The sequence below is a fragment of the Gigantopelta aegis genome, chromosome 8 (genome assembly GCF_016097555.1).
Source record: "Gigantopelta aegis isolate Gae_Host chromosome 8, Gae_host_genome, whole genome shotgun sequence".
Lineage (NCBI taxonomy): Eukaryota > Metazoa > Mollusca > Gastropoda > Neomphalida > Peltospiridae > Gigantopelta > Gigantopelta aegis.
The window spans coordinates 69935814-69954568 of record NC_054706.1 but is presented as its reverse complement, the minus strand read 5'-3'; the positions used below and the strand labels follow the sequence as shown (position 1 = coordinate 69954568).

The following is an 18755-nucleotide window of genomic DNA, read 5'->3' as shown; positions in this document are numbered from 1 at the left end:
ACCAACTGCAAATTTTGAAAACAACTGGTGCCAAATTCACCAATTGCAAATTTTGAAAACAACTGGTGCCAAATTCACCAACTGCAAATTTTGAAAACAACTGATGCCAAATTCACCAACTGCAAATTTTGAAAACATCTGGTGCCAAATTCACCAACTGCAAATTTTGAAAACAACTGATGCCAAATTCACCAACTGCAAATTTTGAAAACATCTGGTGCCAAATTCACCAACTGCAAATTTTGAAAACAACTGGCAAATGTTATTTTAATTTGGAGAAAGAATTTCAAGTATTAATTGGTATTTTGTTACAAAATAACTGGGAATCTATAAAATTTTTGAAGTTTAATATATAATTTGGCGAATGTTTCTGCTGATCCAGAGCTAACCGTGGATATATTATCAAGTGCATCTGAAGACATACAACACAAATACACACTTAAATTTCAATATTGTTCTTATTTCTGCATGTTGTTAATCTCATATTTTAACTCACACTATAAATAGCAGCTTTTTTCATGATTGCTTGTAATAACAGCTTAAAAAACAAAAACAAAAAACCCACCAGATTGCTTATAGTGCTAAACATATAACACTGTTGATACATTTCAAACTGCAAGGTAAACTTTTGGTATAGCTGAAAAAGTTTATCTCAAATTAACACAATTTTATAAAATAAATGAAATTATCTCTGAAATATAATTTACCTGCCTGTTAAAGCTCAAAATGCCAAATAATGTTTTATCTATATCTTTTCAACAATTCTAAATAAATATATCTGATGTTAAGAGGTACATATGTATGTAAAGAAAAATCAACAAAACTAAAACAAAGAATTTGTAGATGCACAAATAAAAAATAGTTTATCAAACAAGATATACTGTGGAAGAATTGTTTTGTAAATACAGTATATAATACATTAAAAAAAGGATTAAAAAAAATATATACCATATTTAAAGAGAAAGTGTCATGGGTGTTGACATCATATATAAAAGTATAAATCTGTGGTAATGTCACATAATAATGCAGACAGTTTTCACTAAATCAAAATATTTTAACCAACAGTGACATCCAATATTTGTAAATAAATATTGAGACCACTTGTTTTGTGTGATCATTATGACAGTCAAATCTAGAGAAAATTTTATCTACTGGTCTTCCATATTATGAAACACTTTTAAAATCTGTCTCATGATATGCTTTTAATTTATGTTTATATTTTTTAAAAACAAGGTTTTTGCTAGAAGACTAAGTTTTCTAAATTATAAATAATTATAAATACAGTGCAACCCCTCAAAACAAGATCATCTGTAAACCGAAATTCCCTCAAAACTGTAAGTTTTTCACAGTCCATTTTTAAAATCAGTATAGAATAATTACCTCTCTAAACTGAACACCTTTTAAAACTAGACCATTTACTTGGTCCCATAGGTGTCCTGTTAAATTAAAAGGGGTTTCACTATATATTCAAAAACCAGTCATGGCTAGTTTAGATACAAAACAGTGGCTATGAATGTGGTGTCAACACCCAGTGAGAACTCTCTTCAAGACATTACAGGTAGTTTTGGTAGACTGTGCTTCACATGGAAGAGCTGACATTTTAAAGATGTTTGTTGGTTAGCCTAGTATGCATCCATCACAGCCTGACATGCTTCCTGACATCTGTCATCCAGCTTCCCATCTCCACCTACAACAACAATGTCACTTCATTTATGAGAATTTCAAATACATGTACAGACCTCACCATATAAGGGGAGCTATCGCTCTGACTGTCCATCACTTCCCTGAGACTAGATCAAGAAGAGTAATTTTAGCACCCCTTTACAGGCCCATAGGAACTGGGGTTTGGGGGTGAAGGGATTGTTGGGGGGAGGGGCCTGTGCCTGTGCCCCTCCCCCACTTGAGGATGAAAATGTAAAAAATGTTCTACTCGATATAAATAAAAGTAAAAATATGGCTTGTACTCCCTAACTATGGAGGCTGTGACCCCCACTAGAGGTTGGGTCCCCCCACAACAGGACTAAATATCAATACTTAAGGTGGATAATATCTTAACTTTCTCCTACAATCTAAGTTAGGGGAACAATTAATCAATGTGAATTCTGCAAATGTAGAATTTTATCTTGCACATGCAAACTTGTGTTAAGTAGTTACAATGTAAACTTTTACTTGCCTATTCAGACTTATAGTTGTAACAAAAAGTAGCACTTTACTTGTACACTCAAACTTGAGTTAAGTAGTTACATTGTATTTGATTTGTACATTCTAAGACATTTTAACTAATTATGAATTTAGCTTTTTACTTGTACATTACAATTTGTGTTAAGGAGTTTTAAATGTAATATTTTTTTTCTGTACACTCATATAGTTACAAATACAGAATTTTATTTATACAAACAAATATTGCAGATGAATTGGCGAACTATATCATTCAAAATTTGTTGGCGCATAAATTGCTCATTTACATTTATACATTATGTGATGTGAAGATGCCTGTTTGCCAATTCACTTCAGTTATTAAATAAATATTGTTTTAACTGTGGAGGAATTTAATGTAAAAGGATGGTATTTAGCCTAAAATAAACCTATTTTAAACATTTTCTGAAGTGCCAATGTCTTCTAAAACAAATACAATAAAATAAAAAATCAATCACCATAGTCGAGAGTTCTGATGTCACACTTGTAAACCATCTCTCCATTGACCCAGATCTCCACCACATTCCAGTATTTTATTGGTACGAGGTTCACTGCATGTCCGTCTTCTCTCAGAACAGCTGAAAATAAAACATTTACACAAATAAATACTTGTGGACATGTAATCAGATTGTAAAGTACCTGTAGTTTATGTACAGTAAAGTATACTAGATATAACTGAATGTACAAGTGTTGCCATTTAATGGGAGCTATCACCTCCTCTATCCAGCAATCCCCTGAGACGAATTCAAGGAGAGTAATATTCTTGCCTCCCCATAGCATGTGAATTTATATGGTTTCAATATGGTAATATCTCTTAAATGGCTAACAATAATCTTAATTAGTTAAGGGAGCAATTAATCACTCCCCTCAATTTTTTCATGTCGAGTAATGTGCCCCCACCTTAAAAAAATACAATTATAAAGAAAAAGGGAAAAAAACAAAAAAACATTAAATAGTGTACTCTCATTTCACAGATTAGAAATGACCAGTACTGACTGTTAGCTTTTGCACTGTACCGTAGTTGTCACATCCAACATCTAACTATGTGTTTGTTTATGATTGCTGAAATGACCTTACAAAATGATTAACATACATATCAACAAAATGCATTCTGACAGAAAGTCTTGTCGTGGCTAAATAGCAGTGCTCGAAATAGCATCCTGTGAAAAGCAAAAATCAATTCAATTTTTAGATCTAGCAGGTGAAATACAACCCCCAAAATTGCAGGTCATTTCTCAAGTGACAGATTATGTATGATTATTATTTTTTATTTAGCTCATATTTCTGTTGTTTTCATTTCACAATACTCTAAAATACATCTCATTTGTCCTAATTTTTCACACTATCCCAAAAATTTGCCGTGCCCCATCTTATTTCCAGCAGGCCTGGGAACATTTTACTCAGTATCATGTCGTGATTCACTACACAAGCTTCAGAGATTGCTACACAATTTTAAAACATTAAACAATAGTTGCTAATAATCAGTTTTCAATTTATTAGAAATAGCATTAATAACAATTTTGAAAATAAAATGTTCCCTGCAGGCCATATTGTTTTTCTTAACAGGACATATTTCTTTTCACCTGCTTTAAAAACAAATATAATGGCAGACCATATTTTACTTGCTATTTCAAGCCCTGCTTAGATTAAGGCTACCATAGTAATATAAATGACTCACTTTGTAGGCCTTGCAGTCTGGACTCTTTGTGGTCAACAATACCACAAATATCATACGGACCATAGTGGATAAACACCTGTGCCTGCTGTGGCATACTGCTGAAATTATAATAATAGCAAAATATCAAATACTTGAGTGAAGATTAACTAAGCCATGAAAATTTAAACCTTGTAAAATGCTAATGTAAAAGACTGAAAGCCAGAGAGAAAAGCTAGGGTTATTCTCTAGGTGTGCTTTCTTATGTTTCGTTCTTACTAAATGATTGAATATTAGCTAACATAAACATCATACATGAATATGAAGTCATCATATAAAAGAAATGTGTTTGTTTATAAAAACACAATCAAGCTAAAAAGCCAGGACTAGCTCTGCCGCTCGCCAAATTCGCCAATTGCGAAATTCAGGAACAACTGGCAAATTTTATTTTGATTTGCAAAAACATTTCATGTAATAATTGGTATTTAAAGTAATTTGGTGAATGGTTTTGCTCACCCAGAGCTAATCCTGAAAGCTAACTACTTAAGTAATAAGGCTAACAGTATAACAATTTAGCCATTTAAAACATGCAGTATTGATTAATGTGACTATGTTATAACTGTGATGTTACGGCAATGGGTCTAAGGCTGGTGACCAGTGGTGGGTACTGGGTTCTTACCACAGAACCAGCTCCCAGCCAGTTGAGTGCTGGAACCAGAAATAGCCCACTGGGACCACAAACAGGGATCTATCCTTAATAGACCACCCATCAGGCTCAGTTAAAACAAAATAATTATAATGCTTAGCCCATTTTGTTAACAGTGCTTCATTTCTCAATGGCAGTAATAATCAGTTAGCATTGTGTCATTTGTACACATGGTTAAGAACCACAGAGATAATTAGAGTGCAAATCTGCTACTGCCACTCTATTGGCTACTCTTCGAGTAACAGCAACGGATCTTTTATATGCATACTGCCAGACAGGATAGTACATTAATGTATATTAAATAAATATATCACAGCCAGACTTAAATATTCTTCATGTTTTAAAATGTGCCATGTTCGTTGTATTGGAAGAACTTTCCTTCGGCACTGTAATAACCCTAACTTAACTCTATTTATGGTAAGTATTTATAATGTTCTTTATGCGTGACAGTGCCAAAGGAAAGTCCTACCTTTGTATTATTCATATATAAAGAAATAAAATTGTAAATTGATTAAAAGTTCGAATTAATCTTTTAAGCACTCCCCCACCCCATCAAAAACCTGAAAAAAACATAATCAAATTTGGAGCTAATGTACAACGAAAGTAGTGAAAATACTGTGTATCATCGTGCTTTGATATGTATAATCCGAACGTCAGTAAATTACTGTTATAATATTTCACTTCTTACCATGCAATGCGTATCAAACCAAAAACAGTCTCTAGGGAAGCTAAACAATCCCGCACTAAAAAAATAAAAACATTAATATTTTCTAAACCAGTTTTAAAAACAAACAATATATAGAATTTATAACAGATTTATTTTAGTGGAAATATGTAAACGTTTGCATAAACATAATAAGTGAAAACGATTTTATTTACTTCACTGGTTCATAATTTGATGCGTGACGGCAACATGGCAGCTAAGGACGTTTTTCGCAGATTTCAAAGAACATTTTTAGTTCAAAATAGTTTTTTGCGGCAAGTCATTCATGCTTTTCTTAATTCAAGCAATGCTTGAAAAGTTATTTTATATGCTGGTATTCTAGTGAACGTTGTCTTTGAGTTATACATTCTATTTAATGGTTATTTTTCAATATTTTATTACGTCGTAGTATCAGTTTACAGTTAATACTGAGTTATGGTCCTTCTTGCCAAGGGAACGCCTTTGTTTTCACAGGGTTCGAACTTAGGAATTTGTCACCCATGACATTAAACAATTTTTTTGGCTATGACAGTTTTGAACCTGACTATGGCAATTTTTTTTTTTTTAAAGGTAACTTACAGCAAGTAAATGACTGAACATTCATTTTATTGCAAATATATTTCAAATGTACAAATGTTAAATACTAGCAGATAATGTACACCAGATACATTCATTTTGCTGTTGTTGAGGAGTTTTACAGACAGCAGTAATTTTTTATCCAGTGGCACAAGTGATGTTCCCACACATGCAATTTATATGTCAACAGCAGCATTAAGTTCAAGCCCTGTTTTCATACTATTATGGAGTTTACTAAAAGTTATTGGCAGGTCGTCCTTATTTTCCCCACTAACAATTTTAAAGAAATATTTGTTGGAATTAGTTTAAGGTTAGAGTTAGGGTTAGCAATAGTTATATACAATACCTTTTAAAACAATTTGTTCTATAAAACCAACATAATGTTTATATCTTGTAAACCAGTATCGCTAAGTATTGCCTTTGAAAAATTAGACATTTTGACTATTCTATGTAAAATTTCCTCCACAAGTGTACTTTTGGAAGAAATATAGCACAGAAGACAGAATGAGGCATTATGGGACTAAATCTTTGTTCATTCCGTCAAAATACACCTTATGAGATTTATAAGTATTAAAATGCAGTTGATCCACTGCGTGGCCAAGTGGTTGGAGTACTTGACTACAGTCCCGATGGTCAGGAGGTCGAATCCAGGCCTAGCACTACAACGTTTGTAGTGTTTAATGCAGTACCCAGTTGATATGGCTAATTAAATACCCCAAATGGGGGGGGGGGGGGGGATACAGAAGTTTTTCTGAGGCGACCATGCACACAAATCTGATATGAATAAAAAAAAAAATTGACCAACATACTTAGCGGTTATTGCTATTTATTTTGTGTCATTATTCAGAACATTGAATATGGTTGCAGGTCAAGATCTGTGCCAGCTCTGAGTTTGAAACGAAGATGTTTTTGTCAGTTGCAGTCCAGATACCTGTACACGAGACCAGTGATGACAAAGGTCAAGCCGTCAGTGTTCTTATCACAAGGTGGGAAACCCACAATTACCCTGTTAGAAGTTGTACAATGCTGTCATTTATGACATTAGTAAATCAACGGTTGCTAGTCACTTCGTACCATGGTCATTTCGTACCATAGTCATTTCGTACCTAATTTGGTCGTTTCGTACCCTGGTCCTTTTGTACTACTGTAAATCATGAAATTAATGTGAGCAAGTAATTAATGCGAAAAATGCGACGAACACATTGACGCAGTAATAACTTGACGCATTTTGTTTAGTCTCATTCCCAATACAAAAAAATTTGCAGGATTTTACTATAATACTTCTAAATAAAATAAAACTTTTATAATAAAATACAAAAACAATTTTTGTTAAACGTCTTTTTGTGAATACTTCAAGAATCTTTCTTTCATTTCGATGTTGCCATTCTATTTTCACTTTCCTGGAATATCATAGCGGTTATATAATACAGTGATGTTCCAAATGTTTTGTTTTTAAAAAGTTCATTTTGCGATGTGAGTATTTTCCAAATTTTCTTACACTTCTGGATTACTGTATACATTTAAACTGTTTTGAACATTTGTAAAATTATAATCAACAAATTTTATTACTAAATATATTCCTTTAAAAATGAAACAGTAGAAAATTATATAACCGTAACCAACAATCCGTGCGTATTTCTTCAAACCATTTGGCTCGACTCTATACATGGCATTCAATTTAGACTGGTCGCAGGTTGTCACTGTTGCAATATATTGCATTTGTTAACCTCTATTCGTGGGCTGCGCATCAAGTGTATAAAATCAGTCTAAAACATTTGTTAGAATAATACGTCTGCATTCGCGTGAAATATTGTGCCCTGTAATAGCAACCCGTTTACCTTTTATTCCTACTGGCGGATTAATTAGAAGCAGTCACCACACAAAAGTGCGAGGCATACCCTTAACACTAAGGTGTAGTTTAAGTAATTAGGGCTTCCTGGTCGACCCACCATGTGATTAGCTTCAGGTTATATAGTAGCTGTGAAAACAACTACTGACTTCTTTTAACATGAAAGATGAAGCCCAAACAATATAATAACAACACAACTGTGGTTTTTATGTGATGTGGACTTTTGCCCGACGCATTAATAAAAATACGCATTTTTGTTCACTCATGTACGGACGCAATAATATTATGACGTATTAATTACATGATTTATATTATTACAAAAAGTCATTTTGTACCCTGGTCATTTCGTACCATTGTAAAACGTCATTTCGTACCTTGGTAATTTTGTACCACAACTGAAAGTCATATCGTACCATGGCATAACAATTTATAACAATCACCCCAGTAATGTCTTTTACAAAATAACATTAAATTACATCAATAAGATGCAAACACCTCCTGCAACTGACTTTTGTTTTGACTTTATAAATCATTAACCATTTAATCTTGTCCCTAAAAAAAAATATTTGTATAAACATGGTCCATTATGTTGTTTTGTTGTTTTTGAAAGTCAGACTAATTATCTGGAGCCATTTCACAAAACATCGAAGTTGGCAGTTAGTAGTAAATACCAAATACGGCTCTTGTCAGGTAAAATGGAAATAGCAGTTGACCAATCTGATTAAAATTAGCTCTAATGGGTGTACCAGTAGATCTAACAGCATTGCATGGACTCCCATGTTCAGGTGACATTTCCTCTATAAATAACAATTTAAATATCGACCAATTACACTTCGCCTTTTATAGCGTTATTCGAGAGCATACAAATTCTAAAAATATCGGGCGAACTTGTTGGTCTATTTCAACATTGAAAAAACAGGGAGAAAAGTGTAGTAATAAACTTTGGATTGTATACTAGTATAAACAGATTTTATGGCTATACCATCACGTTTTTTTTCTGTCTTGAAACGAATTTTATATAAAATTTTATATTGCAATTATAGTTTCAGGCATACTTCGTTATTCACCCGAATCATTTCGTATACCCTCGGCATAATCCCGAATGTTTTCAAATTCTTTTCAAATCACTGGCATGATTTTGCAAGTAAGGTTTTGATTGGTCGAATGAAAGGTCAACTGGACATGAGCTCCAACAGGCTTCTGTTAGATCCACATGTAATAGTGGAGCTAATTTTAATTAGATTGGCAGTTGACAGGTATTATGGGTATCAAACTGTCCCAATAAAGTTTTAAAATAACAAAACAACACTACATTTATGCTATGGTCGATTCGTTTTCTATATACTAGTATGACGACTTGGGTATGAAATGACTTTTCACAATGGTACGAAATGACTAGGGTACGAAATGACTAGGGTACGAAATAGCTTTTTGAAATGGTACGCAATGACCAAGGTACGAAATGACCAGGCAGCATGGTACGAAATGGGGTACGATATGACTAGGGTATGAAGTGACTATGATTCAAAACAACTAATTCTCAATTTATTCGGAAAGATTTCCTTGGAAGTTGTACACTGAAATGGTTTAATATTGATGTTTGATAATTTTAAGTTGATCACAAAATTTTATCTTCAGTGCGATTGACAAAATATTTAATGAAATGCTTACAATTTACTTTCATTCTTAAATCCATTTAATATTCAAGCTTGCTGTTCTGGGTACATGCCTCAGCTATCAAGGATATCTATCCAGAGGTTAATTCTGTTTTTATAATCAAATCTATTATAGATCTTGGCTCTTCATTACAGGTTTTTTCTAGATGCCTACTCATTGTTTGTCCCATTTTAATCAAAATGAGAAAGCAGTAATGACACTCATTATGAAGCTTCATGTATACTGTTCTGTATTTGTTGTTATTTTTCAGTGAGATCAATGTTCATACAAACTCAGGACACACCGAACCCCAACAGTTTGAAGTTTATCCCTGGAGTGCCTGTGTTAGAGGCTGGAACCTTTGACTTCCCAAATGCACAGTCAGCTTACTGTTCCCCTCTAGCACGGTTAGTACATACAGTAGAATCTTGTTGGCTTGAACTCAGAAGGGTTGAATACACTGCAATGCTCGAAACAAAAACAAAGTCCCGGGTTACACTTACGCAATGTTAAACTAATGGTTGGGTCAAACTACTTGATGGGTCGAACACTGATGGGGTTCGAGCCAACGGGATTCAACGGTATATGTATATTGTCCTAATGTTAGGATCAGAAATGCTGGTCAAGAATATTCAATTACAAGACTCTGACAATTTGCAAGAGTGATAGTTTCGTTTGCTCGTCGTTCGCTTAAGTATAGTTTACATATCCCATTTTTTGGTTCGCACATTGAATTTATTACATCATTTACATGTTCATCATGGTTTACGTAAAAAGGAAATGGGTTACCTGAATTTGTTTTTGTGCAGCCCATAAATGGATTATGCAAATGTTCAGTTCTCAGAGGCCAGAATTATGAAGTTTAGCTTTATGGACCTTTGTTTGATGACGGCCAAGAATTATTAAACCCCTACTGTAGTATCGGAGACTACATGTATATGTTTTGTCTCTCTCTGTGCCATATACAGTTTTCCAGACATTTGTTTCGCAATGCCTCAAGATACTGAACTGAAATCTTGGGTATTGCTTTATCATGTATACATGTAGATCAAGTTTGACTTTCACAGGGATTTATCCATTTTTGACAGAGTATTGGCTCTTGAACTTAGAAGATATGAAAATGTGTTGGGTCTGGTCAGAGTTGTTTGATTTAAATCATGATTTAAATCACTGCCAAAAAATCATGCATTTCAATTTTTTTTTATTTATTTATGTTTCATTTGATTTTTATGATTATTGCACTTATTTTTATTGATTATTTTTATCAATTAACTTGCAGTACAAAAAATGAAGTGTTATTTAAAATCAATTGTTACTTACGCTAGATAATTATTTTTACATATATTTATAATTGAATTGCAATTAGATTTCAACACCATGTCGTCTAACAAGTCATACTGATCAGTGACAATTCCCCAAAATCTATGGTTGGGATGATCCTGGGAGATCAACACAATAGAAGGTGTCAAGTGAAGCCACTCTGCTTCAATGTGGTAAATTGGACAAATTTGGGGATGCTCTAGAGTCAGATCTAACAGATGTGACTTGAAGTCACGAGTCAAATCACCTTATATAGCCATCCTGGCTAAACACCAAGTACTTAAACATTAACTCAATAATCCCCAAAATGCATTTTGTTGCCTCATTTCTAGATGTTCGAGGTATTTCCTTTCAGAATGCAGTGAAGCTTCCAAATCATGTATTTAATAGGGAGCAAGTATTCAATTCAGAAGCTCCAAATTAAAGTAAAAAAAAAAAAAATCAAATAAATCTGATTAAAATTTTTAAAAATCTGATTTAAATAAAAAAAATCTGCGTTTTTTTATTTTAAAAAAAAAATCTGCGTTTTTTTCAACCCTGGGTCTGGTAGGGTACATGTGTTGCTTAAGCTAGAATTGTTTACAAAACTTTGTGAGAACAGGAACCAATCTTTCAAGAACAGGTGGATACTATTACTAGTGTTTGTGAAACCCGGTTCAGTATTTACCTAATGTGTTTTTGGTGTTGATTTTAAATTATAAGTAAACATAGTTTAATTTAATCTTTAATTTAATATAATACAGGTACATATAAATTGTGATATATTATTGTTAGCATTTGTTAGTTTGTGTTGTTTTGAACAAGTTTTATAATTATGTCTCAAGCAATAGTTTGAAATAAAATAAATGCATGTTTAATATTCATATTATGTCAAATGTTTTGTTTTTTTGTTGATGTTTCCTATTTGTATTCATTAATTCTTGTCCAAGCTATACATTTTTATTTAAAATGGTCAAATATTCTTATTTATTTTTTACAGCCAGCTGTTTAAAATAGAGGGCATCAAAGGGGTGTTTTTCGGTACAGATTTTATTACCATAACAAAGGTAATTTCAATTCTTATATTGGTGTGAAATTTTATTACATATTCAGTTAAATGGATCAAGTTTGTGATGTGGTTTTTCATGAATATTAATGAATATATAATCATTTTATATAATATATTAGTCTCTTCTGTCATGGGAACAAACTGCAGCATAATTTGCAGAGTATGAAGACAAAGAACTAAACTAAAATTAAAGCTAGATGTCAAAAAACAAAAATAGTTCACCCATCTGACTGGCAGGTTATATTTTTTAACTTGTCGTAGAATTTTTATGTGCATTTGGTGAGTGAACTAGTACTTTCTGCACCCCTGCTTTCCACCCATCTTTCTGATGAGCATCAATACATACAGTCATTATCGCTATAAACCTGTCTCTGTTTGTTGTCATAATACAAATACTTACAGTATAGTTTTGAGTGCTATAATAGTTTTGTAAATTGCTAACAGCTGGATGATGATGTTGACTGGGCCATCATCAAACCAGACATCTATGCGACCATCATGGACTTCTTCGCCAGCGGTCTTCCAATCCTCACAGATGAACAACCATCATCAGATACAGGTAAAATACTTTCAGCTTTCTCTTATCAACAGGCTTTAAGTTTAAGCTGTCATTTGCCAAATTGAGAAGTGTTAATTAAAATAGAATTTGTCTAATATATTTCATTGTGAAATGAACAAAATAGATACATTTCTTTAAAGTCCACTGGTGCAAGGTCTGGCGAGAATGATACCAGTCAGAAAAGAAACATACTGAATCGAATTTACGAAGCCTGTTTTGGACTTAAAAGCATGTAACTGCACATTTACTGAGCTTGAACACCTGCGTTTAAGAAAAATTAGCTTTGTAAGTTCGGCCTAATATATCTCTGCTGGTGCAAACTAGAGATCTGACAAGAACATGTGCTATATTTTGACAGCACCAGACCCAGCTTTGGTGTTTTTTGGGCCTTAGTTTTGTTATATTTTGTTTTTCTGACTGAAACTTAAATTTGGCTGCAGATTTTCTGATCAAATTCACCAAATTGCTAATGTTTTTTTAGTGCATTATAATAACATTCAGTATTAAGTTTATGTATTGTTGCATAAGATATCTGATGTTATAATTTAACATATTCGGAGTTTGATATGTGCAGTATGATTTGGCTGTTTCAGTGATCCACCCTGAAGATGATGACACGGTTGTGATGATAAAAGAACTGCTGGATACGAGAATCAGACCCACCGTGCAAGAGGATGGAGGGGACATAGTGTTCATGGTTAGTAGTTTTGTATCTAGTACCGTCTTCACTATATTTTATAGCGTTCATGGTTCGTAGTTTTCTATTTAGTACTGTTTTCACTATATGTGATAGTGTTAATGGTTCATAGTTTTGTATTTAGTACTGTCTCCAGTATACATTCTGTGTTCATGATTGTAGTTTTTTATTTAGTACTGTCTTCACTATATGTTATAGTGTTCATGGTTCGTAGTTTTGCATTTAGTACTGTCTTCACTATATGTTGTAGTGTTCATGGTTCGTAATTTTGTATTTAGTACTGTCTTCACTATATGTTGTAGTGTTCATGGTTCGTAGTTTTGTATTTAGTACTGTTTTCACTGTATGTTATAGTGTCATGGTTCGTAGTTTAGTATTTAGTACTGTTTTCACAATATGTTGTAGTGTTCATGGTTCGTAATTTTGTATTAGTACTGTCTTCACTAATGTTGTAGTGTTCATGGTTCGTAGTTTTGTATTTAGTACTGTTTTCACTATATGTTATAGTGTCATGGTTCGTAGTTTTGTATTTAGTACTGTCTTCACTATATGTTATAGTGTTCTTGGGTTGTAGTTTTCTATTTTGTACTGTCTTCACTATATGTTGTAGTGTTCATGGTTTGTAGTTTTGTATTTAATACTGTCTCCAATATACATTATAGTGTTCATGGTTTGTAGTTTTGTATTTAGTACTGTCTCCAGCATACATTCAGGGGTCGAATGTTACGCTATTCCGCAAATAGTAAATTTCGAAACGGAATAGTAAAACAATCTTCCAATATTCCGTCATGAAAGTGAAAATAAAGCACGGAATACCGTAAATCGCCTGCGACTATTCTGCTTATGCTTTTTCTTCAGCTACATTTTTCTGACATGACATTTTTACACCATAAAACTATGTTTACATGGAAACTTCTGTATATTTTTGTTTACATTTTGTATTAATAGAAACCATGTAAGAGAAGTTTACTTCACCCAAGAAAAAAAAGGTTTTGTACTTGTATTTTTGGATACATGTACATATTAATGAGTGTGACGGATGTGACATCATTTAGACGCAAAAAAGTTTTGTTGAAGTTCAACCTATAAACTCTGCTCTCCTATATCTTCTATTTTATTTCCCAATAATTATTTTGTTAGGTCACTATGTTGTTTTACAATGACATGCAGAGAAAATAAATAGACACTTGATATAATTTAATAATAAATTATACAAAATACATTTTGTCAAGATTCAAAGTTACCTCATAAAATGTATGTGGCAGGTGTTGGTCTCCTGTGCTTCTTTCACAAGCATAAGTCGAAACAACCATATGTTAGACACCAAATAGCTGTAGTTTGATATGTGCTGAGGTGTTGTTAAGCAAATATTCCTTTCTTTTCTAAAGAGACTAGATAAAGAAAAAAGGTTTTGAGAAAGTGCATGTATAATCAGTCACATATGTGATTCTTTATCCTTTATGGCAAAAAGAAAATTGTATTCCTCAGGGAACTTGGCCATACCTAGAAAAAAAGGGTCGATCCTAAACAATTTTCAATGTATTACTTTTTCCCCCTATATTTTATATATATAGGTAAAAAAATGTACGTACATAACGTTATCTGGATGCATAGGAGCGAATATTCTTTTTATAAAAGGAAATAAAAAGCTGATCTATCCTGACAATTTTTTTCGGCACATTTATGGAAAACACAATTATTTTTAGGCCATAACAATTTTATTGAATACCAGGGTTTCTGCCAGAGGGTAAAATGGGTATGTCGCCATACCCAAATTTGTTTGCATATTTTATTTCTTTAAGTTGGCCTTTTGACCAAATTAATTACTCTTATCATTAACAGGGGTTTGAAGACAGTGTAGTGAAGCTCAAGATGCAGGGTAATCTGTGTGTTAACGGTTTCTCTCTCTAACAGGGGTTTGAAGATGGTGTAGTGAAGCTTAAGATGCAGGGTAATCTGTGTGTTAACGGTTTTTCTCTCTAATAGGGGTTTGAAGACGGTGTAGTGAAGCTCAAGATGCAGGGCTCGTGCACCAGCTGCCCCAGTTCCGTGGTGACGCTGAAGAACGGAGTCCAGAACATGTTGCAGTTCTACATCCCCGAAGTCAGAGAGGTCCAGCAGGTGGGTGTTCAATCTGTAAGCCTCAGATCTGTCATGACTCGAAATTCAGTTTAATGATACCTTTATTTTTACATTTGTCTTATTCATGGATCACCCTGGTGCATTGCCAAATTAGCCAATTGCTTAATTTTTATATAAAGTGGCTCCAACATTTAGGCTGTGACTAATAAAATATTCCTTAAATAACGACATTTTAACAATGTTTAAGGAAATACTCTACATATTTAAAAATTGGCTAAACCAAAATTTGCTCCAGGGTGAGCCATGCTTATTGTTGTTCACAATCATCAACATGTACCCACACATTCTTTCTGATACCTACTGCCTCGTTACAGTGCATTAGACCAAGGTTAAACAAATGTTTTACTGATGTAAATTTAAGGCAATTGTAGTTAAGACTAATCAAGAAGAAACCTTGATCCAGGTTTGTGATAATGATGCTTATCAGTTACATGCATATTTCCCTGACTGTTCTGACTTGTATGCAAGTGAATTTTCCAGGCCTCACATGGGAAAGAATATTGTTTTCAGAGAATCTAAATACACTTTGTAAACTTTTTACCAGTATCAGAGGTTCTAGAATTTGTTGTAATTCACTTGCCATTAGGTCCGTGGATTTGAAAATTTACTGGCAATGGTTAAAAATTTCACTTGCCCAATTTTAACCATTGATAAAATAAAAACCATTCTTAAAAACTACTGGCCCCGAGGCATCAGGTCACCATATTGTAGAACCCCTGCAGTTTGTCAGTTATTGTGATGATTGTGTTTGTGTTTTTGCAGGTGGAAGATGAATCAGATGAAGTGGTGGATGCGGAGTTCAAGAGACTAGAGGAGAAACTCGGAGACAAAGACTGACACACGGGAGGGGAAATGTATTCAGCTTGGAAATCTTCACAAAACGATCCTTATTGCCCGAGATTTTATACATTGGAGACACAGATTTTCACACACAATGATCTCGTAATCTGAACTTGATCATCCTCAGTGTTGCAGTGAGAGCCATTTCTAAAGGCGCAACAATTATGATCCATGATTCTCAGTTTGATTTTGCAGTGACATCAGTGTGTGCCTAGAATAATATAATCCGCTTCTGCAGTTGCTGTTTCAAAAGGAAATACTGATTTTCAAAAGTATTGCACTTGAGTGGTTAGATGTATAGCAATAACTTGACCTCCACTGGGAAGATTCAAACCATATACCCTCTGAATGAGATCACCCATTGCTTTTGCTTATTTGCTATTTGGGAATTATATCTAGCTGTCCGAGGCAAGTAGTGTGTTAAAAGAGTGGCAGTGATGGGGTTATGCCATGGGATCAGTATCTGGATGGGTCTCTTTGGCCACTCTCTCCCATTTTCATTGTTGGTTTATGAAAATAAGATCCATTTTGAGTGAAGCTGATCCATTTTGAGTGAAGCTGATTTATTTTGGGTGAAACAGATTTATTTTGAGTGAAACTGATCCATTTTGAATGAAACAGATTCCTTTTGAATGAAACTGATCCATTTTGAATGAAACTGATCCATTTTGAATGAAACAGATCCATTTTGAATGAAACAGATTCATTTTGAGTGAAGCTGATTCATTTTGAGTGAAACAGATTCATTTTGAGTGAAACTGATCCATTTTGAATAAAACATTCATTTTGAGTGAAGCTGATCCATTTTGAGTGAAGCTGGTCCATTTTGAATGAAACAGATTCATTTTGAATGAAGCTAATCCATTTCGAGTGAAGCTGATCCATTTGAAATGAAACACATTCATTTTGAGTGAAACAAACCCACTTTGAGTGTTGAGTCTCAACTTGATACCTATTTGGAGTTAAAACTTTATTAAAAATAAAACTTAAAATGTGACACCACTAGTATCAGTCTCCAGCTTAAGACTGAAAAAATTGTGTTACAAGGAATGTGTGGGGAAAACTTATGTATTGTAGGTCAGCCTTTATATTTTGTACGGGTCCAGATTAAATGTATAATATATTATTACATGTTAATTAAAAAAAAAAAAACAGAAAAAGAAAAGAGCCTCATTCTTTTTTTTCTAGTTTTAGGGTCAGATTCCAGGAAACACAATTTTTTAGGCCTAATATACATTGTAGATAGCTTAATTAAATATCAAATATTAATTGGATTTTGTGTGATAATAAAACAATCTTGAATATTTCCTGACTAGATCACACTAATGCAAGAATAAAATGTATGAAACTTGTACTGTGTGCATCGTGTATGTTAGGATGTGTATTTTTAAAATTAATTTTTATATTCAGCTTCCTACTGAATTGAGTGTACAAGCTAGATGTGTGAATGCAGTATTATAGACATGTACATCTAACATGATAACTTGATTCATGTAATATATCTAAGGCAGGTTATTGTATATAACTAACAAAATATATATGTAACCTATAGCATATGAGTAATATATCTCAGGACACTTATTAAATTTATTACTCTGTGTTTTGTAACCACTTTGTTTCCATTGTGACATGAATGCAAATGTAAATCTCAAGTCAGTTTTGTCTTTGGAATACAGTCATGTTGAGCAGTAATTCTTTTCTTCTTTGTTTGTATCTGGAAAGCAAATTAGATTACAGAATATTAAAAAGAAATGTTTCTCCAGGGTCCACTGCTTTTATATACTTCTGAATACATACAAGACATATAAATTATTTTACTGGCTCAAACACCTTTTTTTTTGGAACCAGTACTGAGTGTTGCAACCCAGGCAAATTTTTTTTATATGCAATGGAACAATAATCTCGATGACATTTTCCACTGCAATTTTGCAGTAATGTTTAAGAGAGGACTTTAATTTGTTAGTGTTTTTAACAACAACAAAAAAAAAAAAAAATATATATATATATATATTTAAAAAAAATAAAAGTCACATTGAAAATTGAAAGTCCCATATCAAAATAAAAGTAACATTGAAAATTGAAAGTCCCATATCAAAATAAAACTGCAGAAAATTGAAAACACTAGCAATCTCCACGTCAGTGCTGGTTACTGCTGTTAATTGCCAGGGTATTGAAAATCATGAAATATTATTGACTATAGTTGAATGTACATGTTAGATCAGTGGTCAAATGATATCAACATTGAGCAATGTCAGTTGATTTGTGATAATAACTCAGTCGTCATGGTATGGTATAGTCTAGTATAGTACATATAAAAGAATGACTGCATCACGAAACATGTTTCACAACTGGTATATCAAAGGCCGTGATATGTGCTATCCTATCTATGGGATGGTGCATATAAAAGATCCCTTGCTGCTAATTGAAAAGAGTAGCCCATAAAGTGGCGACAGCAGGTTTCCTCTCTCAATATCTGTGTGGTCCTTAACCATATGTCTGATACCATATAACCATAAATAAAATGCGTCGTTAAATAAAATATTTCCTTCCTTCCTTCCCGAAACATGTTTATGTTCTCTAATGTTTCATGATTGAGAGTTCTTTAATTGTTACTGTGTAATTGTTTGATGATTGCTTTCATACCAGTTTCAGCCAGGCAATAGGGTTTTGTTTGTTTTTGTTTTCGTTTGCCAGCACAGAAATATCAGAAGATCATGTCATTATGGCACTTGCTCTTAAATGATGTTTTATTCATAATGACATTAGTTGTTACAGAACTGTGTGCGTGGATATTAAAATGAATAAATAA

The 18755-nt window shown here is 33.2% G+C and overlaps 2 protein-coding genes across 2 annotated transcripts; one reads left to right on the top strand and one right to left on the bottom strand.

The window, feature by feature from the left end:
• Nucleotides 1-236: 236 nt before the first annotated feature.
• On the bottom strand, nucleotides 237-5288 carry LOC121378451 (UPF0728 protein-like). Its single transcript, XM_041506624.1, has 4 exons — nucleotides 5245-5288; nucleotides 3875-3972; nucleotides 2655-2774; nucleotides 237-1687 (listed from the first exon to the last, which is right to left on the bottom strand). Exons 2-4 carry the CDS (start codon nucleotides 3966-3968, stop codon nucleotides 1623-1625), a joined length of 279 nt encoding a protein of 92 aa, XP_041362558.1. The 5' UTR covers nucleotides 3969-3972; nucleotides 5245-5288; the 3' UTR covers nucleotides 237-1622.
• Nucleotides 5289-5458: 170 nt separating this feature from the next.
• On the top strand, nucleotides 5459-18755 carry LOC121378450 (NFU1 iron-sulfur cluster scaffold homolog, mitochondrial-like). The gene is made up of 8 exons (XM_041506623.1): nucleotides 5459-5534; nucleotides 6703-6821; nucleotides 9612-9747; nucleotides 11640-11706; nucleotides 12153-12267; nucleotides 12861-12964; nucleotides 14951-15085; nucleotides 15869-18755. The coding sequence occupies exons 1-8, from the start codon at nucleotides 5470-5472 to the stop codon at nucleotides 15941-15943; spliced, it is 816 nt and encodes a 271-aa protein (XP_041362557.1). The 5' UTR covers nucleotides 5459-5469; the 3' UTR covers nucleotides 15944-18755.